Source organism: Paroedura picta, chromosome 18 (genome assembly GCF_049243985.1).
Source record: "Paroedura picta isolate Pp20150507F chromosome 18, Ppicta_v3.0, whole genome shotgun sequence".
Classification (NCBI taxonomy): Eukaryota; Metazoa; Chordata; class Lepidosauria; order Squamata; family Gekkonidae; genus Paroedura; species Paroedura picta.
The window spans coordinates 13,513,914-13,540,663 of NC_135386.1; the positions used below are offsets into that span (position 1 = coordinate 13,513,914).

The following is a 26,750-nucleotide window of genomic DNA, read 5'->3' on the forward strand; positions in this document are numbered from 1 at the left end:
GGGGTCTCAAGGATGCTGGCATGTAGGGCTAGGTAGTAGCCTGGCTGGGGCTTATTTTATTATTATTATTATTATTTATTTGATTTGTATGACCGCCGCTCTCGGAAACCGGCTCGCGGCGGTTCACAACATTTTAATACAAATACAATATATTAACCATTAAAATTCCCCATTAAAACCCCATTAAAACCCCATTAAAACTTAAAACATTTGCTTGTCATCCAAAGGATCGGGGCCAGTGATACAAGGTGGCATGGTCTGAAAGAGGCATAGGGTGTGTGTTTGTGCTGGGAAACATATCTGGGTCAGCTACAGACTCTGCAGCACCCTCTGGCGGCTTGACAGGTGGTGCAGCAGGTGTGGGCCTGACACCACCTGTGAATGTCTCCTGCCTTGAAAACCCTATGGGGGCATCATAAATCAGCTATGACTTGATGTACTTTTCACTGCCAACACCAGGAAAAACCCTCCAGTTACTTGTGGACCTCAGAGTGTTGTCATGGGGACTGGGATTTTATTTTATTCAACTCTAGACACTAATTTGTCTTGTTCTTGTTTTCACTTTCACAATGACCATTTCGCATTAGCAATCTGCCCCTGGACAGCCTCTGGTTGCTGGTGGGTTTTAGAGCCCCCTCCACATGTTGTCGCCTGCATTCCGAGGCTGTCCAGGGGCTGGCTCGTGTTTTGCTCAGATTTGCCTCGGGATGTGGGAGTTCACAAAAAGTGGATTTGCCCGTATGGCTAGCCCATATGGAGGGGGAAAGGCTCGAGAGTCTCTGCTGTGTTGTCCTACCCTCACACCCACCCTTCCCTCTCCATTTTCTGCTCCAAGTATTTATTTTAATGGGGTGGTCCACATTGTAGCTCATCTGCAAAGCTACGTTGTCAAAAGTAAAATAAAATCTTCTGAAAAGTGTCCATGGTCTTTTTGGGATCATTTCTTTTTTCTGAAGGTGGGAAATGAGCTGGCAAAGAGGGGGGTGGGTGATCAAGCAGCATTCTCTCAATCATACAGGGGACTGAGTGCTTTTCTTTTTTAAGCCAGCCATTTACCAAAAATGTCTTTTTTGGCTCCAGTTACCATGTCCAGCCTTCTCACAACTCAGGCAGGCAAAAACAGTCCCATCTGTGTTTTCTGGAATTGGGAAATGGATGAGCATCTTCCAAGGAAGCCTGAGGTTGCTATGCAGGGGCAGGCAATGGCAAAACCCCTCTGCTCCACTCTTTCCTGGAATGGCCCATGGAGTGCACATTCAGGCACATTCTGCTCCTCTTTGCAGTTTTCTGTTCCTTTAACTTGCATGGCCGGCCTCTGAGCATCTGCAGAAAGTTCTGAAATCTGTAGGACCTTCCCCCCTGTTCCCCCTCCATGAATTTCTCTCTTGATCAAAACTGAATTGATCTGAAACATATTTCAAATTCCTAAGAGGGGAAGAGACTGGATTGCTGAGATTTAGAGAGAAACTGGGTAAAGAGGAACTCTTCTTATATATATATACATGCCACCATACCACAATTGACTTATGGGGATCCCAGCAAAAGGCTTTCAAAGCAATCTAGAAGCAGAGGGGGTCTCCCACTGCCTTCCTCTTGCAGAGCCTTCCTCAATAGTCTCCCGTCCAAGTACCGACCCTGCTTAGCTGATGAAATCAGGCTATATAATACCAGTCCACATCCCACTCCCACAATCAAAATCCAAATAGAAGCCTCGGAAGCAAAACAGGCATCCACATTTTTTCCCTCACACCTCCAGTGTTCATGATCCTATCTCATTCAAACCCAGAGCTCCCCCACAGATGGTGCCTTACTGAGTCACAAGGGTGATTCCCAAACCCACACACACACACACACACACACACACACCTCTTTTATGTTGTCACCGAGGCTTTTAATCATTGATTGTGTTTTTGCAAAGCACGGACACCTGGCATTGTGACACAAGTGGCCTCCTTACCCTGCAGACTGGAGGATGTGTCAAAACAGAAAGCCAGGAGAACAAAACACAAATGTTGATCAAAGCCAAGGCAAGGAATGAAGATGAGGAGGGGGGGGGGGATATGAAACTCGTGCATTTCCTAAAAGCTATAATTAACCAAGCAGCTTACATGAAATAATAAGTACATGATTATTCAGCTTCACCCTGAGGTGGACTTGGAGCACAAAACATGGCACAGTCTCTTCCTGCCAATTGATCCAATAAATCAAATGGATTACATCCTCTAATGAATACTGTGATGATCATTCCCATTTCGGGGCACGGGGCTAGACGGAGTACCATGAAATACAAGCCCAAGAAAGTAGAAGTGATGATTTGATACCGAACCTGTGCAGAAAAGCTATGGCAGGTGTCAGCAACCTGCCTCTATTAAGAGCCACATTATGTAACGTTCAGGTGGATTGCCATGTTGATCTGAAACAGCCGGTCAGCATTTGAGTCCAGTGGCAACTTTAAGACCAACAAAGGTAGATAGCAGCCTTCCTCCACATTTGTACCATTGAGAAACCCCTGAAACATTCTTCAGGCTTCAAGAAACCCCAGAAGTAGCCCCACTGTGCAGAATATTGCTTTAGGATGCTTAGGGCTGATCCTGCGTTGAGCAGGGGGCTGGACTAGATGGCCTGTATGGCCCCTTCCAACTCTATGATTCTATGATTCTATGAATATGTTTGGGAAGCACAGCTGTGGACACGCCCACCCAGGGCCCCTCCCCTTCCCACCAACTTCCGGCCCATTATTGGCCATTTTGGGAGGGGTGGGTGGGTTGACATGACAATATATGATCATACCACCCAATAAGTGTTTAACAATTTTTTAAAAAATAAAAAAACGGATTGACTCCCTTAATCAGAAAAGCCTTCCAAGGCCATCGAGAAAACCCAGGGTCTAAATGGCCTGGTCTAAACACACGGCTGTTGTGAGGATAAAACGGAAGAGAGAGGAGGAGTGTGGCAAGCTGCCTTGGGATCGCACTGGGAAGAACCGCTGGATATAAATACCTAAACAAATAAGCAATGTTGGTGCCTGTATTTCTCTGCATTTGCAAGTTAGGTAGCCTTGGGAGGCAATTTCTGGCTGACAAGCAGTCAATCCATCAATCATGGTTACTCTTGTGGAGCTTTTTCATCAAAGTGAGCAGCCATTCTGAGTAAATGGACCAGCTGTGGAGGTATGGAAGACTTACGTAATTTCTCCAGGTCCTCCCTGCTTTCCGACACCGGCATGGCCGTGATGGTGAGCAGAGGGCAAGGATTCCCTCCCAGGGTCTGGCACAGGGTCTGCTTCCGGAAGAAGGTTTTCTTCGGGTTCCGGGTTTGTTCCAGGATGTCAAGTTGAGACTGGGAAAGAAAGCAGGGGGAAAAACCCCACAAGATATTAAGGAAAGCCCCACCGGAGAAGAATCGCCATGAGCCAGAATCTCTGAGAATGGCGGTCTACAAATCAAATTATAAATCAAAAATAAATAAAATCCCAAACATCTACTCAGACATAAGTCCCATTATGTGAAATGGGGCTTACTCCTAGGATTGCAGCCAAAAGCTTGTAAGGAAAGATATGGTGTTGCTTGATCTCAGCCAGTCTCGGAAGTGAACCAGGATCACTGAAGCCCAAAGGTCATCTGCAGATCAACTGTAATTCTCGGTAATCTCCAGGCCCCACCTGGGATTTGGCAACCTTAACTAGAACCCCAGCAGAGGATCAATCTACTGTAGCAGCCAGAGTAGCCCAAAGGGACCTGGGGAGATTAGTTCTGCTCTTGACAGAGTCAGCTAAATATCAAGCCTGCCCAGGTCCCAAATTTTTTTCAGTCCAAAGTTGGCAAACTTCAGATCCTTCCACGTGCAACCATGCAGCAAGGACCTATTAATCCTTTTAAAAAATCATCCTGGAATAAATACCATTCTCCCCAAAGCAACTCAGCTTCAGTATGCTGCCCTTAATGTATTTTATTTATCTGTTCCACTTAATAGAGCAGGGGGTTGGACTAGATGGCCTGTATGGCCCCTTCCAACTCTATGATTCTATGATCTTAAACCCTGCCCCGCGGCGCACCGCACCGCGGAATAAATAAAAGAGTAAGGGCTCTGTGGGAGGAGTTAGGGCGGGACCCGTCCGGGATAAAAACTCGGATAAAAACTCTCTGAGAGCCACTCAGGGGCCAAGTGGCCAATAGGGAGGCGCGCATAGGCTTTCGGGAGGGTGGGGGGGGCGGCAGCCGGCCTCCTGTTGCCCTGGGAGCGGCTTTGCCGTGAGGCTGCTCCCGCCACCGAGAGAAGACAGGCTCCTAGCGCCCATTTTATTCAGACATAAAATGGGCTTAATTTCTAGTTCTATATTATTTCTGGTAAGGCCTAAGACAGTGATTCTCAACCTGGGGGTCAGGACCCCTTTGCGGGTCAAATAACCCTTTCACAGGGGTCATGGCAGGGCAGGTAGCTTGGCCAGAGGGTGCACCATCTACACAATAGCCTTGTGGGGTAGATAGAGAGAGTGTTCATCTGTCTGGAGCAGTGGAAAAGAGCGAGATTAGCATGGTGGGACAAGAGGCAGAACTGAACTGAGAAACCCCCCCAAAAGCCCAATTTGTATACAATCATGAACAATGGATCTTCACACCATTGGTCAGTTTTGGTTTAATTTCTGTGAAAGAACCATTGCATCATTTTATGGTTGGGGTCACCACAACATGAAGAACTATATTAAAGGGTCGCGGCATTAGGAAGGTTGAGAACCACTGGTCTAGGAGGAGGAGCTGGTCTCATGGCTTAAGTGCCACTCAGCACTCAGTGCCACTCAACACCTATTCAAGATGAGTGTCCCGCCCCTGTGTGCCTCCTCCTCCAATTGGCTTGCCTGTTTGTCCAACGGCCAGCCAACCGCCTTCTGTCCCCCACCCCTGACTACCCCCTCCTCCTTCCACTTCGCTCTGAGGCCTGGAGGCTGTCGATTCCAGCCATGGGAGAGCTGTCCCTGCCACTAAATTTCCTAACAGCTTCCTGCAGCCTTTCCAGGTCCTGGGGGGATGGGGAGGCCGTCCGCAGATTTCTTCCACCACCACCACCCCAATCTAGCACCCGCTGTATTCCTGAATGCAACGGGCTTTGTCCCTAGTTTATTACATTTATATACCACCCTACCCACCTAATGCATACCCGAAGGCTCAGTTGTGGTCTCCTCCATTTGCAAAGATCTGCCATAAATATGCTTGCAGTTATTAAATGTACATCAGATTGTGACCGGTATTTCCAAGTCACTGTTACCATATGGGATTTTATCATCTTTTCAAATGCATTCTACAGGTAATTGAGCCCTTGGGTTGCTAAATCACTTTGAATTCATTATCGTTCTGAACAGGGGTGGGGGGAGCCTGCTGCATTTTGCACAGACATATGTTGGAAAATAAAACTTAATGACGCACAGGCCTGAGCTGGATCTTGTTCATCAGCCCAGTCTGCACAAATGGAATTGTTTAGCCATGGCAAAAAGTTAGATGCCTCAGTCTTCAATCTAACCCCCATGGGACTGTCATGATCAGCTGTAACATGGGGCAGCAGTCCCTTTAAATACTCCCCACCAGCCTGGCAAGGAAAACACAGAAAATAAATTTATGTTTATTGCATGACCATTGTGTATCCACACTGGGAAGGCAGGCAGAGAGTGTTTAAATGCCCCTGCCTTACAGCTCATTATGATAACCACGAACTCTGTGAAGAAATGGATTTACTAGTCTTCCTGTTCATTCTTTTTGGTAACTCAAGGAGGCCAGGAAAACCCCAAGGCTCTCTCAAGTCTTCCCCTAGAAGAAGAAGAGTTGGTTCTTATATGCCACTTTTCTCTACCCAAAGGAGTCTCAAAGCAGCTTACAGTCACCTTCCCTTTCCTCTCCCCATAACAGACACCCTGTGAGGGAGATGAGGCTGAGAGAGCCCTGATATTACTGCTTGCTCAGATCAGTTATATCAGTGCTGTGGCAATTCCAAGGTCAGCCAGCTGGTTGCATGTGGGGGAGCAGGGAATCAAAGCCAACTTGCCAAATTAGAAGTCCGCACTCCTAACCACTACACCAAGCTGGCCCTAGTGACCCTGCCAATTCCTCTGGCTCCCCACTGGTGCCATAACTAAAATGGGTAAGTCTCACTGCCTCCAACAATTCTGAGAGTATCCCCGATAAACAGAGTGGTATGCCTAGCACTCTATACCTGCATTGCAATTTTATGGCTCTGTCTAGATGCTGAACCTTTTGCAACACTCCTATAAGCTTGGGGACAATCTACCACAATTCTGCACATTCAAGGTATCCTGCTGTAGGGATGTTGAGCTGTCCTGCTCTCCTTCTCCACTACCTTATTTTAGATAGCAAGATAACATGGTGAGTTTCCAGAGATCATATTTAAAGCGTTCAAAATATAAGAAAGCTTAATAAATTAGTAATAGAATGCACATGTCCTGTTCTAGTTTTCAGATTGAGCAAGGGAACAAAGAAAAGGTGAAAATATTTTCATCTTTCCATACACAAATCCTTCCTAAATGAGGTTTACTTCAGAAAGGCTAGCCTGACTTGAAGCTGCAGTAGTCTAAAGCTAATCATTACCTTGGTTTCCACAGTTAAATCTTTGTTCCATTGTCCCTGACTGTGTGGACAAGATGGTAAAAGTTTAGCCCATCGTTCCTTTATGCCCATCCAAAGGGCTGCCCAAAATGGACGAGTAAGACAGCTTCATTCTAGTGGTCTGAGTTCATACAATCAACTTTGGGCCATCCTTTCCATTTGAGGGCCATTTGGATCTTCTTCCCCCAAAAGGAAGTTTACTTTCCAGCCATTTGGTTCTTAGCAGTTTCTGTCTATTTTTGGTGAGACCTAGAAGCAGGGTGTAAGGAAATAACCCATTGTCTTATTGGCATAATCAAGAACACGTTAGGTGCTGGGAGATTTATGGCTCTGTTCTTTAATGCTCTTATTTCTGCCAGCTACTAGCCTGGGCTCCTTGTAAATTGACCGAGAGCAGTCACAATAATTGAAATACTAAGGTGATTTCTTGGACAGAGGGCATTTATTCCCTAAAGTTTGCACAGCACACACAGATTATTTGTTATGGATATTACTGTGTGAGCTGTAGAACCCTTTTCAGGGGTTTTGTTTAGGGCTATTCAGACTCATGAACCATTAGCACATGCTTCCGATAATTCTCACGGTACCTGTGGTCACCATTTGTTCTGAAGTGAGCACCGCATATATTTTCCGCTTCAGCAGACCAAGGTTCAGTAGAATGTTTACTTTAAGCCGGAAATGTCGAGGGAGCCCATTTTCAGATGAAATGTCAACTGTGTTTATCAGGAGAACTACAGCTAGCATGAACTCTCAATACATACTGTTGTTAGGCTCCAGGTATGCGTGGCAATACCTGAAAAGATCTCTCGTCCTGCCATATTTGTTCATAATCATTTCTGAATCAAGTACTTCATTCCACCTCCTTCCACAAGATCGTCTGTGAATACTGCCTGTTTATCTTTGCTCATGCTGTGCCTTTGGACATATATTTAATACACGCGTGACATATCTTGCAATCCCACAGAGATAACACATGTTCAAAGAGCTCTCTGGGCCAAAAACAGAGACACACGGTGCTGTTCCATGACATGAGCAAATCAGCTCTGAATGGCCAGAGAGAATTCCCATTGAAGGGAAACTTGGAAGAATAGGTGACACATCTTGAAAGAATGATTTTACCAATAGGAATATCCAGAATTTGGGCCAAGACAATCAAAAAGAAGGTTATATGTGCACTCACTCATTTCCAGCCCATGGAAAGACTCATGAGAATGAACCACTATTACCATCATGGCTGAGTAGGTATAAGGGTAGTGGTAGGCCAGGTAGCAGACATCGTCCTTATGGGGGAACACCACGGTGAAAGTGAGGGTGTAGCAGGATTTCCCACTGGTCCCTGCTGCAGCAGCAACTGCTGTACAACGCTGGTAGTGATTTCTGGTAGAAGAAGAAATGAGAGACAAAGAGAATCACCTGGATTTTGTACATACTGTCCTTAAAAACCAGAGAGAGAGAGACGTGCATTAGATCAGCCTCCCCAACCAGGTGGAGGCTGTGGACAATCTGGGAATTTTGAGACCATTCGTGGGCACCACAACAAAATGGCAGCCATGGGAACTGGATCCACTCATGAAGCACTAGGAGGTTCCACAAAGATTGGGCTATTATAAACCAAACAACCTACTATGCTAGAGGCAGCTGTTTCCACAGAATGTTTCCTGACAGATACAAAAACAATACTTGCTGGTATTTTCTGAAGCACGTCCTACTCCAGTGAAGTGGAGGGAAGCCAGGACTGGCTCCTTGCTTTATTTATTTATTTATTTATTTATTCATTCATTCATTCATTCATTCATTCATTCATTCATTCATTTATTTGTCTGTCACATTTCTATGTTGACCCTCCCCAAAAGCTCAGGGGGGCTCACAACATTGTTAAAATACAATACCTTTAAACCTCTCATTTTAAAGCATTTAAAATATTAAGTTATTAACATTTATTGAAATGCCAGGAGCAGTCCAATGGCAAAGGCAGGGCTGTGCTTGTATAAATATCTAGGTGTTATATAATTTCGGCACAGGGAGGTGAGTTTTGTAGTTGATCTAGGGACCTCAACTGTAGACGTGACAGAACAGGTCTGTCTTATAGGTCCTGTGAAACGGTTTTAGGTCCTGCAGGCCCTAGTTTCTTCCCAAAAAGCATTGCACCAGGCCAACACCAGGGTAGAGAAGGCCCTGGCTTTCAGGCCAGGGAACCTGAGCAGATTTTGAGAGCTTGAGTGTCAGGTTCTCTTTGGTTTAAGGAAAACCCATTTCTTCAAAGGAGTGAATGGACACCTCAGCACACCTTGCTAAGGATCACTGTTTTTGATGGAGGATACAATGGATATCCCAAATGCAAAGCAATCAAATCTCCTTCAATTAACAGTAGTCCATTCATTTAAGAACAAGTCTCCAACATTCCACAGGAGGCATGCCAGCAAGACTAGGGAGGTGTAACCGTGCTCCAGAGAGAGGAACTGGCCCAGGTGCTAGTGAACTACCAGACCAAATCCAGCGCTAGTTTATTGCATGCACATAACACATGCTCAGAATTTGTGCTTCCCTTCCCACCCACTGCCAATCCAGCTGTAGCCTAAATCCGTACAGTCCCTTTCACTTCCTCATAATTCTACCACCTCATTTGGCAGACAGCAAGAACGGCCACGATTCTTGGGTTTGCACTCAAAAGGGCCCAGGAGTGGTTCCCTTCCCAGCCTCTCCTGTGAAATTATCTCAAGTAACTTTCCCCTTGCCTTGTTAGTGGACTACAGGGGCTATCAGCGTAAGCAATTCAGAGATAGACAGATGGTACAAAACAGCCTCAGGTTCACCTTCTAGGCTTTCATCTTCCGGTGACTTGAGCCTCATTGTAGTAAAAAGAAAAAAATTATACAGGTTTTTGCCTGACTTCCCCTCTTCTGTCCCCGTATGATCTTTTTGCAATGCATTTTTTTTAAAGAGTCAGCTTCAAGGCTGATGAGGGGAAAGAGATTTCCCCTCGGCTGAGATGAAGAGCCAATTCGCTCATTTTCAGAGAGACCATCTCTCAGCAAATTGCACCCAGGCGCACGTTCCAAACAATAATTTCCCCCACCTAGCACCAATTATTCTGTTGCTGAACCATCCCCCTCTGAGGGGCCGCATGGCACATCCTCCCCCACCCTTGACAAATGTTGTCATCAGCATTACATTAAAATGCAAAATACAGAAAGCAACCAAAAGATGCAATTTCAGCTGCTGAAATTTACACAACCCCTTTATTTCCCTAGCGGGCTCTTTAAATTTATTTATTCGGGGGGCAAAGCTGGAAGATAATTATTCTCATCAAATCCCACAGAAATAATCATCTCTTCGTTTGTGAGTGGTGACGAACAACTGCTTGTGTCTGCTTTCTGCTCATGTGAATGAAGTGGACAGAAATATGGGCAAAGCATAATAAAAAATGATGCCTGGAAGTCATGACCTTTACCCTGGAAGCCATTCCTCATGGCTCAGAAGACTAAGAGCTAGTCCTGTGGTCACTCTGCACAGGTATACATGCCTCCCCTGTCACTAAGCAGCAAAAAGATATACATTAAACACACAATCAGGTGTAAAGCACTGTGAATACCAAAAAGCTAAGCGTGTTATTGAATTAATTAAATGCATATAAATAAATAATGAGGGAAATAACTATTCATGTGCAGAATGATAACATGTGAATGCAGTTTTTCTTGGCAGTTGCCCATCTAAGTATAGATTCCGCTTAGCTTCCAAAACATGACAAGATCTGGCTACGCCATGTCACCTGCCCTACCATGCCAGTAGCTGACCACTCTGTTAGGTTAAAAAGTCTGATGATGTGGTCATTTTGAAATTGGCTTAAATGAGTCACAGCTGCCTAAGGAGGTAGGGAACTCCCCCTCGCTGGCAATCTTCAAGCAGCGACTAGATGCTTATCCTGGATGCTTAAGGCTGATCCTGCATTGAGCAGGGGGTGGGACTAGATGGCATTGGTGGTCCCTTCTTGGTGGGGAGAGGAATGGAAGGCGACTGTAAGCCGCTTTGAGCCTCCTTTGGGTAGGGAAAAGCGGCATATAAGAACCAACTCTTCTTCTTCTTCTTCTTCTTCTTCTTCTTCTTCTTCTTCTTCTTCTTCTTCTTCTTCTTCTTCTCACTCTAGGATTCTAGGAGTCTAGTTCAGCAGTGGAATGGGCTGTCTAAGAAGCTAGGGAGCTTCCCCTCATTGGTGGTCTTCAAGCAGCAGCTGGACAGATCCTTCTCCTGGATGCTTGAGGCTGACCCTGCATTGAGCAGGGCGTGGGACTAGATGGCCTGGATGGCCTTTTCCAGCTCTATGATTCTAAATAAACACAATGGATCCAAATTAGCACAGCCACTGCAAGTCCTGCAACTAGCAGGAGGACAAAATCCCAAGACCCTGGATATCCTGGGGATCCATTGATCAGGGTGAGTCACATGACTGGTTTGCATATGATATTTGGATTGAGTTGGGAAGGTGAGAAGGCGCTGGGGGGCCATGGTGGCTCTTGAGGTCTCTGCAAGCAAATTATATAGGCCTGATTAGTCACAGTTAACATAGTTCCCATCTAAAGCAGCAGTCCGCAACCTTTTGGCTGCCGCGGACCGCTGCTCCGGAGTGGGGGGAGAGGGCGGCCCAGGGGCCCGCACATGCGCGGCAGCCCCAGCACAAACGCGTGTGCGCAGACTGCAGCGCACGCATGTTTGCGACCGGCTCCTTCTTCCCTCCCCCCCAAAGCGAGAAGCTCGCCAGGCCGCAAGCAAATTGGCCGCCAAAGAGGCCGATTAGCTTTCGGCTCGGCAAGCTTCTCTCCCCCCCCCTCCTGAAACAAGAAGCTTGCCGGGCCGCGAGCTAATCGTCCGCTTTGGCGGCCAATTTGCTTGCGGCCTGGCGAGCTTCTCGCTTTGGGGGGGGAGGGAAGAAGGAGCCGCGGCCAGGCGCCAAGGCCATTGTGGCCCGGCACCGGGCCGCGGGTTGGGGACCACTGATCTAAAGGATTCATGTTCAATTTCAGCTGGAATAGGACTTCCTCTACATCTGTAAACCGCTCTGCAGAGCGGTAGGAATAAAGCCCTAAGGGCATTGGGGGCGGAGAAAGGGCGGGGCCAGTCCATGATAAAAACTCCAAAGGAGCCCCTATGGCACCAGTCCTCGCCTCTACCAAGTGCACAGCCCCTCCCGTGCCTCACCAACCTTATGGCTGCACAGCCAATCAGGAGACGCAAGCTGCCTCCTGATTGGCCCATCTGCCCACTCTCTGCGATTCGAACTTCTCCGGCCCCACACGCAGCCTCCCAAACCCTCTCCAACCCCGCCCCTCAAGTCCTCTGCCAATAGGCTCCAAGCCCACAGAGAGCTTCAGGCACCGACACTACAGGCCCCTCCCCCCACGACCGTTCCGCGTGCAGCAGCCGCCGCCAGCCGCCCCACCAGCCCCAGGCTGACGCTGCCTCCAGCAGCCTGCCCTCCTGCTCGCCAGCAAGGAACACTACAGCCCCCAGTCCAGTCTGCACAGCAAGCCTCGCATCCCCACCCCCTTCTGCTTCCCGGGGTCAGGGCTGGGTGAGTGGCGGCTGGGCCTTCGCAGAGTGGCTCCCTCGAGGGCTCCGGGCATCGAGGGCGGGGCCGGGAGTACCGTGGCAACAGCCCCCAAGGGGGAGGCATTCACGGCGACAGACGGAGACACAGCACCAAACAGTCAGTCCCTTGCCAGAAGGCAGCACAAGGAGGGCCTGCTGGAGGACGTGGGGAGAGGGGGGAGGGCACCCACGAAGGGAGGAGGAGGAACCTCCCAAGACACAATGGCAGGATCACTACTGAGGGACAGACACACAGTCAGGCTGCTGCAAGACAGAGGGATTGCAGCCACACAGCGTGGAAATACTGTGCTCCGTGCCTGGATCGGTCTCGGGGCCAGGGACAGACACACAGAGACACATAGAAACACCGGCCTGGAACACAGAGAGCCCATGGAATGGCTACAGGTGGGAACAGACAGACAGCACAGAGAACATGCAAGACGGGGGTGGGGGGTGGGAGAAGGAGTCCTGGGAAATGGAGCTAGCAGGGAGGGAAAGAAGGAGGAACATGAAGGATGCTGGAGGACAGAATACCCAGGAGGGAAAAGCCACGGCCGGGAGACATATGAAAAGTGGCCTGGAAGACACCAGGCTGGAAGGGATGCTTGGAGGGCTGCTCAGATTGGGGCCGGCCCTGAGACTGCTGAGCCGACAGGGCAGGAAGTGGAGGACTGGCCAGATAGAGAGACACTGATTGACAGAGAAGGCACACAGACAGCGAGGAACACCAGAGGACTAAGGTCGGGGGGGGGGGGGGGGGAGAAGAAGGAACATAACAGACAGGCAGAGAGACCATGGCCTGGGCAGACAGAGGGATGGATGCATGGATGGGTGGATTGGTATGAGGGCCAAGGACAGGCAGACAGACAGCCCTTGCCATGGACACACAGAGATGCCCACAGGTGGCAACAGACAGACAGGAGGCAGAGAACAGGAGAGACAAGAGGGGGGGGGGGGAGTCCAGGGAGAGAAGAAGGGAGTGAAGGAAGGAAGGAGCGGGGAAATCCCGGCATGCATGCATGGATGGCTGGACGGGTCTACAACGCGAGCACAGGCAGACAGAGAGACCACGGAATTTGGAGACAGAGGTGGCCACAGGTGGGAACACCCAGACAGTCGCCAGAGAGCACAAGACACTGGAGGGGGGGAGGGATGAATGAGTTGGGTGGGAGAGAGAGGAAGGAAGCGAGGAAGGAAGGGCCAGACAGCCATGACAGCCAGACAGTCTGACAGCTCAGAGTGGGATGGTGGTAACACTGTTCACACACACTGGGATGGATGGGTTGGCAGATGGAGCCCATGAGCAGATGCAGACCACAATAAAGACAGCAGGAGATACAGAGGCAGACAGAGACATAAAAAGAGACATATGCGAGAGAAGGTGAGGCACATACGCACAGACGCCAGAGTCAAGGGCAGAAAGGCAGGGAGATGCCCCCCTCTGCAATTTGCCCCTGCCATCTGACTCTATACTCCTGCTTTGTGGTCACCATGACATTATTTTGCCCCCCCCCTACTCCAGCACTGATCCCTCTGCTGCCGCCAGAAGCCAACCTCCTGCTTGCGGGGACCACTGCCACTTCCAGCTGTCTTACACTTCACAAACACCTGCATTCCTAATCTAACCAGAACAGCACTCTACATACTGCCTCTTCCAAGACCCCTGGCCTGAAAATGGCCTTCATACACAACAGCACACTACAACTGCTACAATATCCTGCCCCAAGTCAACCCCCCTCCCAGCTATGGTCTGATGCCTGACCCACCTTACAGCTCTCTTCTAACCCACTACATCTCTACAGCCCTTACTACAGCACTTGCACGACTTTCACTTGAGAAACTGCCTGTGGATCATGCCTGCCTGTGCTTGGGTTGCTGCCCATGAGACGGCATTTGCTTCCTCAGCTATACAGACACCTCTCCAGATCACAGACTGCAGTTGCTCTCGCACACAGGACCACAGAAGCATCATTCCTCAACAACACTGGCACACACGACCCTATTTCATTGCCCTTCTCCAAAATCCAATACATGTGCTGCGCAAGCACTCATATAGGCAGGATTATGTCTCTCTGTGCCACAGACCTCCTACTATCATGTCCAGCCCATCTGACCATTTACATCTCTCCCTTTCCCCCCTCCTTACATTCTGCCTTCTCCTTTCTGAGACCCTACGCACTCCGCCTGAAAGGTCACTGTCACCAATACACTCTGCATCTTTGCCTACCACCTTGGACTGCTCGCCTGAACCCACATCTTCCGTTTGCCCTACCCCTTGCAAATCTCTCCCATTTCCCTCACCTTCACCAACCCTCTCCTATTAACCCCTACCCACCAAACCTCTTGCTCACACTAACACATACACTGCTACACTACGAAACTAACGCTACTCCTGCTTTCCCCCCTTCTGCAGACTGACTCAGCAACACACCTGCTTCACACCTCCTCCTGCTCTGCCGTCACAACCCGCTGCACTGCAGATTGCGCTCCCTCAAGACCGTACCCTTGGTGAGTTCCAATCCTGACCTATCCCCATCCTCCGACACTCCTTCCATCCCAAACCATGATTCCTAACCCAACTACCCTTCACCCTTCCGCCTCTCCATACCTCTGGCCGTGAGGGCATCCTGCTTTCTGAACGCATGCCACTTGGTGAGTACTGCTACCTGCCCATCCCTCCACTGCCTCACACCTTGCCTCCTCTATGGAAACCCACCCCTCTCTACAGCCAATCCCCCCCTCATCCAGCCCCTTCTGTTTCCTCCCAACAGCTGCCTCCCTGCCTCCCAACCTCTCCAGCTTCTACCCAGCCTCCAGACACTCCTGATTTCAGCACTCCTACTCTCCCCCTGAAACACGGGTCCTGCTTTCCCGCCACACGCCACTTAGTCAGTACTGCTACCTGCCCATCCCTCACTGCCTCACACCTTGCCTCCTCTATGGAAACCCACCCCTCTCTACAGCCAACTCTCATCCTGCCCCTTTCTCTATCCCCCCTGCAGTTTCCTGAGTGCCTGCAAGCCTCTCCAGCTTCTACCCAGCTTCCAACACTCCTGACTCCAGCACGCCTACCCTCCCCCTGAAATGGGGGTCCTGCTTTCCCACCACATGCTGATTGGTGAGTCCTGCTACCTGTCCATCCCTCCGCTGCCTCACACCTTCCCTCCTCTATGGCCACCCACCCCTCTCTACGGCCATTCCACGCATTGCCTTCTCTGTGGAGACGCACCCCTAGGTACAGCCAACCCCCCGCTCATCCAGCACTTTTCTGTTTCCAACCCACAACTCCTCAGTTAGCTATCATGACTTTCCTTCATACTCCTCTATGAATTTCCTCCTATACACTACCCACTCAACATCACCACACTTACCACCCCTTTCCCCTTCTCTCTCCAGTCAACAGCTCCCTGACAACCTGCCTGCACGTCCACCTACTACGCCTCCATTAAATACTCCTCCTCCATACAGTCTACTTCAGACCTACACACCTTCTGTGAACACAACCATTGGACTGGTAAGTACACCTGCCACACCACCCATTACATTCAAATTCCATTCACTCCCTTCGACCACTACAGCCCACTCCTCCCTTTGCCAGGTTTCTCCTACCCATACATCGAACAACAACCACCTCGCAATGCCACGGCCAAAACGCCAACACACACCAGAAGACATAAGGAAATCTCACGCCACTGCAAGCCGCAAATACCGTGCCACACGCACAGCACAAAAGACTGCTGAAGCCTACCAAAGACGCAGTGAGCGACGAAGACAAACCCTTGCTGCCCCTCCTAAAGACTGCCAAAAATCTCCAGCAACTGACAGAACACAGCAACACAGTCCAGAATACGGCAAAGACAGCAATTTGTCCACTTCACAAGACAATCGCGCACATGCATCTCTACTTTCTCTCGCTCCCACTCTACAAGGACATCTACCTGTAGCTTTCACCATGCCAGACACCCAGCCATCCTCAGAACCACACTGCTCTGGCAACCTCACAGAAACATGCTTATCCTGCCAGGCAAAACACTTCGCTGGAGAAAAACACTCTGGACACCACTACTCAAGTACCCTTGCTGCACTAAGGGGGCAGTTACCCTCCCACCCATTCACACCGCCACACTCATCAATGACCAGCTAACCAGAAAACATGACCACTCCAGCAACTTCATGACCAACATTAGCTCCATCAACAGTTCATTGGCATTTGCATCCATGGGCGCTTCTATTGCTGCCCCACCTCACCAGGGACCATACTGTTTCAGGATATGTGGGAGTATCTACCACCGGGCCGGCGCACTACATCCAAACACTGGAGAACCTTGCTCCTACGCACAGCTATACATTCTAGATTCCCTGCAAGTGGCAAGAGAACCACCACGCCCTGAGAATGAGTCCTGTAACCCAATCCTTCTACAACAACTAAGTAACTTCATGGCTGAAAACAACCCTTTTGCACAGGCCTGCAAAATGCTCCATGAAGTCGAACAGGAGTGCATCCAAGAAGCTCGCCAAAAACATGCTACTCCATCCACTCTCACCATGGCCATCCTTCAAGACAGGGACCATGATCCACGCCGTTACAATGCCCCTTGGTCTAATGAGGTCGCCGTCATCTTTGAGGCTGACGATGGATGCCCACCTCTACATCGCGACTTGCTCATCTACTGATCACCCCGCACGTACCGAATGCATCTCCATCCTCGATCCAAACCTGGAGCCTATGGTCTACCCATTACTGTTCCCGTTAGGAGACCAAAGCTGGGGAATAGACATACCCCTCCAACAGCAACCTATAGTCATTGCACACCTCCACCAACAGAGTGCACACCCACGCACACGTGTGACTCAGATGCAGTACTACCAGTACCGTCTTTCCGTCCGAGACACATTTAATCCTTTTCTTGCAGCAGGTAAACTAACTCAGCAATACATTGTTGATGCCTATGTTAAGACAGAGGCCAACCGTCTCAATTATCTACGCCAGAATCAGAATACTTTACGAGTGGAGAATTACCGTGGACTCATGGACCACCTTCAACAAGCCACAGGAAACACTCCCCCACCAGGCACTGCTATCATCTTGCCATCCTCCTTCCAGGGCAGTCCGAGAAACATGATGCAAAACTATCAAGATGCCACGGCAATTGTCCGACAGTACAGTAAGCCTGATCTATTCATTACAATGACTTGCAATCCACAATGGCCGGAAATCCAGGACAACCTTCAAGGACAGCCAGCAGAACACAGACCAGACATTGTTGCCCGTGTGTTCCACTTGAAGCTAACATCACTGCTTAATGTCTTGATGCGACGACATATCTTCGGAACCCCAGTTGCTCAAGTGCATGTGGTTGAGTTCCAGAAAAGAGGCCTCCCGCATGCCCATCTCCTACTCCTCCTCAAACAGCCCTTCAAACCACACACACCAGACATCATCGATCTCATCGTCAGTGCTGAGATCCCAGACCCACAAAACATGCTTACTTTATATGCTGCCATCACAAAACACATGATTCATGGCCTATGTGGCGAGCAGTACAGATATGCTCCATGCATGAAAGAGGACAAGTGCTCTAAACGATTCCCAAAATCCTTCGAGCAACACACACAACCTAACCAGAACGGCTACCCACTATACCGCCGCAGAGACAATGGCAGGACAGCCAATGTCCGTGGAGCAACACCGGATAACCGATGGGTTGTCCCCTACAACCCATATCTCCTCCTGCGCTATAATTGCCACATCAATGTTGAGGTTTGTGCCTCTGTGAAGAGTGTTAAATACCTTTTCAAATACATCTACAAAGGCTACGACTGTGCCACTATTCGCCTCACGGAGACTAACCAACGGTACGATGAGATCAAGATGCATGTTGACTCCCGGTATGTCAGCCCACCAGAAGCCATGTGGCGCCTCCTTTCCTACAATCTCCATGCCCAGTCACACAGCATTGTACACCTACCTGTACACCTGCCTGGCTGCCAGTCTGTAATTTTTGATCAGCGCACACTTCAGACAAACCCCGCCACTGTTGAAAGCATTGCACAGAGAGACACCATGCTCACGGCTTGGTTCCTGCTAAACTCGGAACACGAAGAGGCACGCTCCATCCTCTACATTGACATCCCAAAAACATATACCTTTCAAAAAGACATCCAGAGATGGGTCCCTCACAAACGGCAAGCCACAAACATCATTGGACGTATGTACTCTGTAAACTTCACCGCAGATACAGAACGCTACTGCTTACGACTCCTCCTCTTACACATCCCTGGCGCTACAAGCTTTGAGGACATTAGAACTTACAATGGCATTCAATGTGCTCTTTCCAGGAGGCAGCACTTCAACGTGGCCTGCTACAAGATGACAATGTCTGGGATGCTACAATGGCTGATGCTGCACTATACACCATGCCACATGCTCTCAGAGACCTCTTTGCGTACATCCTTATCTACGGGGTAGTCCCAAGACCTCAGCAGCTCTTTGACAACTACAAAACACAACTCTGGGAAGACTATTCCACACAACATGGCCAAGAACATACTGACAACTGCATTACCTGTCTTGCACGCACACTGACCGACATTGAGACCACTTTGCGCATCAGTGGATCCTCATGTAGAAAAAAAGGACTCCAACCACCACCAACAAACATCAACATGCCACCAGAAGAACACACACCACAACACTACCACAATCTTGCTACACAGATGGTTGCAACACTCAATGTCCAGCAACTTGCTGCTTACAACAGCATTCTGGATGCAAGCCAAGACAACACACGCTTACACCGCTGCTACTTCATTGATGGACCAGGAGGCACTGGCAAAACATACCTGTACACAACTCTAATATACACATTCAAAGGACTGGGAGGACATGTCTTGCCTGTCGCTTCCACAGGCATTGCAGCAAACCTACTCACCGGGGGCAAGACATTCTACAACCAATTCAAACTCCTCCCCCCACTAACAGAGACATCTTCCTCAAATATCTCTCTGGACTCAAGGGATGCCACTGTCATACGTACTGCTACTGCCATTATCTGGGATGAGGCCACCATGGCACCAAGAGCAGCCCTCACTGCCATTGACAGACTACTCCAAGAACTTATGTCTTCAAACAAACCTTTTGGGGGAAAACTACTCATCTTGGGAGGAGACTTCAGACAAACACTCCCGGTTGTCAAACATGGAAACAGAACAACCACCATTGAGGCCACCATCAAACACCATCATCTCTGGACCCATTTCAACATTTTCCCCTTCACTGTCAATGTACGTGCCACAGATCCTGCCTTCAGTCAATGGATCCTTCAGATTGGAGACGGAGCACATGACATCACACCACCACATCCAGAAGACATCGTAGAAATCCCAAGACACACTATCACTACAAAAGAGCTGGCTACAGACATTTTTGGCACACAGTTCACCGCAGAACAAACCCACACTTTTACAGACAGAGCCATTCTCTGTCCCAAAAACTCCCATGTCGACACCCTCAACGCAAGCATTCTTCATCGTTTGGAGGGCGATGTGACAACATACTACAGTGTAGACTCCATTGAGGACGAGAATGAAGAGAACTCAGAAATCTTCTTCCCCATTGAATTCCTCAACTCCCTAAACCCAACCGGCATGCCTCTTCACCAGTTGACTCTGAAAACTGGAGCCATCGTGATACTCCTACGAAATCTGAACACTACGAAAGGCCTATGCAATGGCACCAGACTCATCATTACTGATCTCCGGCCAAACATACTTCTGGCATGGATTGCCACTGGATCAGCATCAGGAGACACTGTTTTCATACCACGCATCACATTAGCACCTAAAGACCCAGACTTACCTTTCACTCTCTGCCGATTACAATTCCCTGTAAAACTTGTCTTCGCAATGACCATTAACAAATCTCAGGGACAAACACTCAACAAAGTTGGCCTCCATCTTGAGGAGCCTGTATTCAGCCATGGACAGCTCTACGTTGCAATTTCCCGAGTGCGCCGCTTCCAGGACCTCCGCATACACGTCACTCCACAACCACAGCAAGGCATGCTACTACCAGGCTCAGACCAGATCTTCACCAAAAACATTGTCTTCCCAGAAATCCTAATACAGACACCACACAACCAGCCACAGGAACAACATCCATATCTAAGCTCTCTTGACCTCTCCCCTGACCATCCCACCTCCCCTCACTAAGAGCCAGTCCTCAACAACAAAAGCATAACAGCCAATCCTCAACAACAAAAGCATAACAATCTCCACACAACAATATCATTCCTCTAACACTACACTCCTCCATGACACGCAGCAGCAACAAATCATAACCCCTCCTTAATGTCAATAAAGAACTTCTGATTACAAAACGCTCTTCAGCCCATTTGTCTTTATTTCATCATGTATTGTTATTATTACAATCTGCTGCCTCCAATGTACTTAATTGGTGTCACCAACCAACCTGTTCTTCTTGGACCTCCACGCATGCCACTCTTGCCAACATGGCTGCATGAAAACACTTCAAAGCAAAACGGAAAAATAAGCAACATCAAACCACCTCCAGATAACCCCACCACCCTCCAACCCAGCCTCTTCACAATACGGCCATACACTACCTTTCAACACCACCAGTTTAATCCCTCCTTTACAAAACACTACTGCACATTCCCACCAACTATATCTTCACTTTCCTGAACCTCTCCTATCCACTCTGCCCAAACACCTACAATACCACTTGCAGAAACAACCAGTCACCAACAACACTCTCAAATCTACGCTTTCTAGCGCCTGTTGTATTTAAACGTACAACGGGCTTTAAATCTAGTCATGTATAATCCACACTGGAAAATCACTATTGCTGGTTCATCCAGCACTGAATGATCTAAATCCCATTGTCCACAGGGACCGTAGAATTGTAGAGCTGGAAGGGATCTCCAGGGTCATCTAACCGCCTGTAGAATGCAGGAAATTTACAACCACCTGCCCACACACAGTGACCTTAATCCCATGCCCAGATGATGCCGTTCCCAGCATTTGGGGGGATGGTGACCCACATATAGAGACTGACTTCATACAGTGACCCAACTCACAGCTGGCCTTTGCTTTACTTCCTTTATCCATTTTGAATCGATGGAGTTTCTTTTTTCTTGGCTAGCAGCGGTATAAGATCTATATGACACCACCCACCTGCTTCCAAAGTCTACCACCTCCTTCTAGAGAGCGGGCAGACTGGGTGTATTACCGAACAGATGCAATGTACAAAATAACTGTAGTACATAAAGGGATGGGTCCTGGAAGTTGCCATTTTAAAAAAATTACCCTGTACAGGGCCACATGTGTGAAGAATCAGGGGGAACCATGGTGTCACATCTGTTATTTTAAATGTGGCCCTTGACATGCAGATTCCGTGACATCTGGGACTGGACTGGTGCTTCTGGGTTGATTTTAGGAAAGGCTTGCCCACCCGCTCTTTGTCCTCAATTACTGGGTCATGTTTTTAATAGCAATTGGGTTAGTCTCATTTGAAGTGCAGCCCTACAGAGGCCAATTAATGTTAGTGGGCTTACAGAATTACACCTTTCTAAGCCCACTGAGAGCCTCTTGTGGCACAGAGTGGTAAGGCAGCAGATATGCAGTCTGAAAGCTCTGCCCATGAGGCTGGGAGTTCGATCCCAGCAGCCAGCTCAAGGTTGACTCAGCCTTCCATCCTTCCGAGGTCGGTAAAATGAGTACCCAGCTTGCTGGGGGGTAAACGGTAATGACTGGGGAAGGCACTGGCAAACCACCCTGTATCAAGTCTGCCATGAAAACGCTAGAGGGCATCACCCCAAGGGTCAGACATGACCCAGTGCTTGCACAGGAGATACACCTTTACCTTTAAGCCCACTGACTTCATAGTGGACAGAGGGGCAGAACTCTGCTTTGGGCTGCATGATCATGGATAGCATGGTCCGTCTGAATTCAGTGGAGCTAGATCCCAAGAAAGCTTTAGCCTCTCCTCCCTAGAGCCTCTGTGAATTCTTTGTAAATTCAGCAGGTGGAAAACAGCATATTAATCCAAATGGTGATGCTATTAGATTGCAGACTTCATTCGCGGAGCTTCTGAGTCACTTTATAACTGTCAAACCCTGAAGCAAGCCGTCTCTCCTTCAAATGTTCTGTGTTGCCTTGAGCACAGCTGGCAAAGCCAGTTAATTAATAACCTTCATAATCATTACGGTTGCTATCATCATAACTTACCAGGCACCCTTTTTTTCATGTTCAAAGTGCTTTACAAATGTTATCTGAGCGTTCCCTACAACTCAGCCAGAGCAGGATGGGAGAATGTTTGCCATGCGGAATGCAGGAGGTGGGGATTAAGATACAGGAAGGGGGAAAGGACAATTGCCCCAAGTCTGGGATGGGACTTTATAACATGGGGTCAAGGCTCAAAGCCCATTGCTTAGATTACTCTTTGCATCAGGGGAGCTGTGCATTGCTGGGGTAATACAATAAGCCTTGGGTTGCCCTTGGCATGTGGGAGAACCTTCTTGACCATGGGGGCAGAACTTGTTCTCTGTCTCCTCCCCAAGCAAACATTGCTCTTGTTTCTGTGAAAGGCAATGGGGGTAGGAGATTGGGGTTGGGGTTTTGGGTATCCATCACAAAAATATATACTTCAGATTGCCCTCAGTTGCCTTCAGCTATCCTACACAGGTGAAAGCCTGCTTCCTCAAACTGCCTTCGGCTACCCTCAGCTGCCCTCCATGGTGAAAGCCTGCTTCTTCAAACTGCCTTCAGCTGCCCTCCATGGTGAAAGCCTGCTTCTTCAAATTGCCTTCGGCTGCCCTCAGCTGCCCTCCATGGTTGAAAGCCTGCTTCTCCCAGCTGCCCTCAGCTGCCCTTAGCTGCCCTCCGTGGTTGAAAGCCTGCTTCTTCCAGCTGCCCTCAGCTGCCCTCCATGGTTGAAAGCCTGCTTCTTCCAGCTGCCCTCAGCTGCCCTCCATGGTGAAAGCCTGCTTCTTCAAACTGCCTTCAGCTGCCCTCAGCTGCCCTCCATGGCTGAAAGCCTGCTTCTTCAAACTGCCTTCGGCTGCCCTCAGCTGCCCTATATGGGTGAAAGCCTATGTCTTTGAACCGCCCTCAGTCACCCTATACATGTGATTAATTCAAGATATGGAAGCAACATCAATTGGGGAGTAGGGAGGCAGAAAAATAAGCAGTAAGTAGTGCAGGATTGGGTAAAGTGAAGGGGTGACTGCTTACACTTGCGGGAAGTTTGTGTGGAACAAAATTTTTAAATCCTAATGAAATCACAAAGTTGAGAGTTCCCACATTTAAGAATCTTCAGTAATGTCACGATTAACTGTATTATCCCTACCCTAAGCCTCATAGGAAGGTGGTATAGAAATATAAGAAAAATGAATGAATGAATCTCTGTCTAGTGCATTTTTAATCACACTTTTTCCTCCAAAAAGCTCATGCCACTGTGTCTTCAGGCATTATTTATTTATTTATTTATTTATCATACTTCTATACCGCCCTCCCCGGAGGCTCCCCGGAGGCATTGCAAGGACTGTGCCGCATGGTTCTAGGCCCCAAGGGGAGAACAATAGAAGCAGGGCATGGCAATGCTGAGACTCAGTGGAGGACTCAAGTTCAATTCCCAACATCCCCTATTAAATAGGTCAGGTCTGATCTCCACTGGAGTCCCTGGAGAGCCACTGGCAGTCTCAGTAGGCTGCACTGGCCTTTGTACACTAATGAGGACACTCCCCAGAGAACTCTGCGGTCAGCCAACATCAACCGGCTGGGGGTCTCTGGCCTCAACCAGAGCCAAGGCCTTCTCATCCCTAGCTCCCACCTGATGGAATAAGCTCCCAGGAGAGATGCTTATTAAATTCCGCAGAGCCTGCAAGACAGAGCTCTTCTGCCGGGCTTATAGTTGAGGACAGCCGAAAGTATAAAAAAACTGTGGGCTCGGCCTCCCTCCCTTCCCCCCCCCCCCTGTACCATCACCTTACCTGTACGTATTACGAGCAGACTAGAATGTAATATAATAGGTGCTAGGAATGAGTGCTTAACTTTGCTAATTTTAAAAATCATGTGAATATTGATGCTTTCATTGGAAGCAATGTTTTACTTGTTGCGCACAGCTTGTCCAAGAGAGGCCAAATGAATGAACGAACAAATGAACAAACGAACAAACGAACGTTCTGATTCACAGTGGCAGCTTCATTTATACCTGTTCGCATCAAGCATTTTGTTTGAGTGCATGTGAAGAGTGAATCTTTTACAGTTTTCATAGAATCATAGAATCATAGAATCATAGAGTTGGAAGGGGCCATACAGGCCATCTAGTCCAACCCCCTGCTCAACGCAGGATTAGCCCTAAGCATCCTAAAGCATCCAAGAAAAGTGTGTATCCAACCTTTGCTTGAAGACTTCCAGTGAGGGGGAGCTCACCACCTCCTTAGGCAGCCTATTCCACTGCTGAACTACTCTGACTGTGAAAAACTTTTTCCTGATATCTAGCCTATATCGTTGTACTTGAAGTTTAAACCCATTACTGCGTGTCCTCTCCTCTGCAGCCAACAGAAACAGCATCCTGCCCTCCTCCAAGTGACAACCTTTCAAATACTTAAAGAGGGCTATCATGTCCCCTCTCAACCTCCTTTTCTCCAGGCTGAACATTCCCAAGTCCCTCAACCTATCTTCATAGGGCTTGGTCCCTTGGCCCCAGATCATCTTCGTCGCTCTCCTCTGTACCCTTTCAATTTTATCGACGTCCTTCTTGAAGTGAGGCCTCCAGAACTGCACACAGTACTCCAGGTGTGGTCTGACCAGTGCCGTATACAATGGGACTATGACATCTTGTGATTTTGATGTGATGCCTCTGTTGATACAGCCCAAAATGGCATTTGCCTTTTTTACCGCTGCATCACACTGCCTGCTCATGTTTAGTTTACAATCCACAAGTACCCCAAGGTCTCGTTCACACACAGTGCTACCTAGAAGCGTATCCGCCATCCAGTAGGCATGCTTTTCATTTTTCTGACCCAGATGCAGAACTTTACACTTATCTTTATTAAATTGCATCTTGTTCTCATTTGCCCATTTTTCCATTGTGTTCAGATCTCGTTGAACTCTGTCTCTATCTTCTGGAGTATTTGCCAGTCCTCCCAATTTGGTGTCATCTGCAAACTTGATGAGTAGTCCCTCCACCCCCTCATCTAGATCATTAATAAATATGTTAAAAAGTACCGGGCCGAGCACCGAGCCCTGAGGTACCCCGCTACTCACCTCTCTCCAGTCTGATGAAACACCATTGACAACAACTCTTTGAGTGCGGTTCTCTAACCAATTCCCTATCCACCTAACGATCTGAAAATCCAGATTGCAGTCCTTCAACTTATCCATCAGAACATCATGGGGAACCTTGTCAAAAGCTTTACTAAAATCCAAGTAAATGACATCCAGTTTCCTGGGTCATCCTTCCTCCCTTTTTTGTAGATCGGAATAACGTTTGCTCTTTTCCAGTCCTCCGGGACATCTCCAGTCCTTAAAGAGGTTCCAAAGATGATGGACAAGGGCTGTGCAAGTTCTCTGGAAAGTTCTTTGAGTACTCTCGGGTGCATTTCATCTGGACCAGGGGATTTGAACTCATCCAGTGCAGCTAAATGCCTCTCGACAACCTCTCTATCCATGTTAACCTGCCACCCAGACACTATCCTTTGGCTACAGCCATCTCTAGATGTGCCTAAACACTTTGACCTGTGGGAAAAAACTGATGTAAAATAGGCACTAAGCCTTTCTGCTTTCTCTGCATCTTTCGTTAGAGTTTGTCCATCTGCACCCAATAGTGGGCCTATTGCCTCCTTGACTTTACGTTTGCTCCTCACATAACTGAAAAATCTTTTCTTGTTACAATGGGCTTCCCTGGCCAATCTTAGCTCACTCTCAGCTTTGGCCTTTCTGATGATTGATCTACAGTGCCTAGTAACCTGTAGGTACTCTTCTTTAGAGCTCTGTCCTTCCTTCCATTTCCTGAACATTTTCCTTTTCTTTCTTAGTTCTTCTTGAAGTTCTTTGTTCATCCAAATAGGCTTCTTAGAGCTCCTGCAGTGTTTTCGTATTTCTGGAATAGTCATTGATTGAGCATGCAATAGCTCTTGTTTGAGTAGCGCCCACCCTTCACATGCTCCCTAACGCTTCAATCTCCATGCAAACAGAAAGCCCAAACAGTTCATGAAGGGCTGAACTAGACTCTTTTCCCCTGGGGGACTAGTTTTCTTATTGCAAAGAGGGAAGATATTGAAGATTAAAGCATTAGTACAGAACTGTAAAAGATTCACTCTTCACACACACATATAAACAGAATGCTTGATGCAAACATGCATACATGGAGATGCCACTGTGAATCAGAACGTTAATTTGTTCATTGATGTGTGTGTGCGTTTGTGTGTGTGTGTGTGTGTGTGTGTGTGTGTGAATCCTTTCAAAACTGGCACCGATCCTTCACACACACACTTGTCCATTTCCCCTTTTCAGGGTCTTGCTGCTTTATTC

The 26,750-nt window shown here is 48.3% G+C and overlaps 1 protein-coding gene across 2 annotated transcripts in view; it reads right to left on the reverse strand.

The window, feature by feature from the left end:
- Positions 1–26,750, reverse strand: part of AGBL1 (AGBL carboxypeptidase 1) — a 441,440-nt gene that overhangs the window by 331,898 nt on the left and 82,792 nt on the right. For both annotated transcript variants that reach the window (XM_077317361.1, XM_077317360.1), the window contains exons 16-17: positions 7,838–7,988; positions 3,186–3,339 (exon numbers count right to left, since the gene is read on the reverse strand). In XM_077317361.1, coding sequence (XP_077173476.1) covers positions 3,186–3,339; positions 7,838–7,988 — 305 coding nt within the window. The remainder of the gene's footprint in view (positions 1–3,185; positions 3,340–7,837; positions 7,989–26,750) is intronic.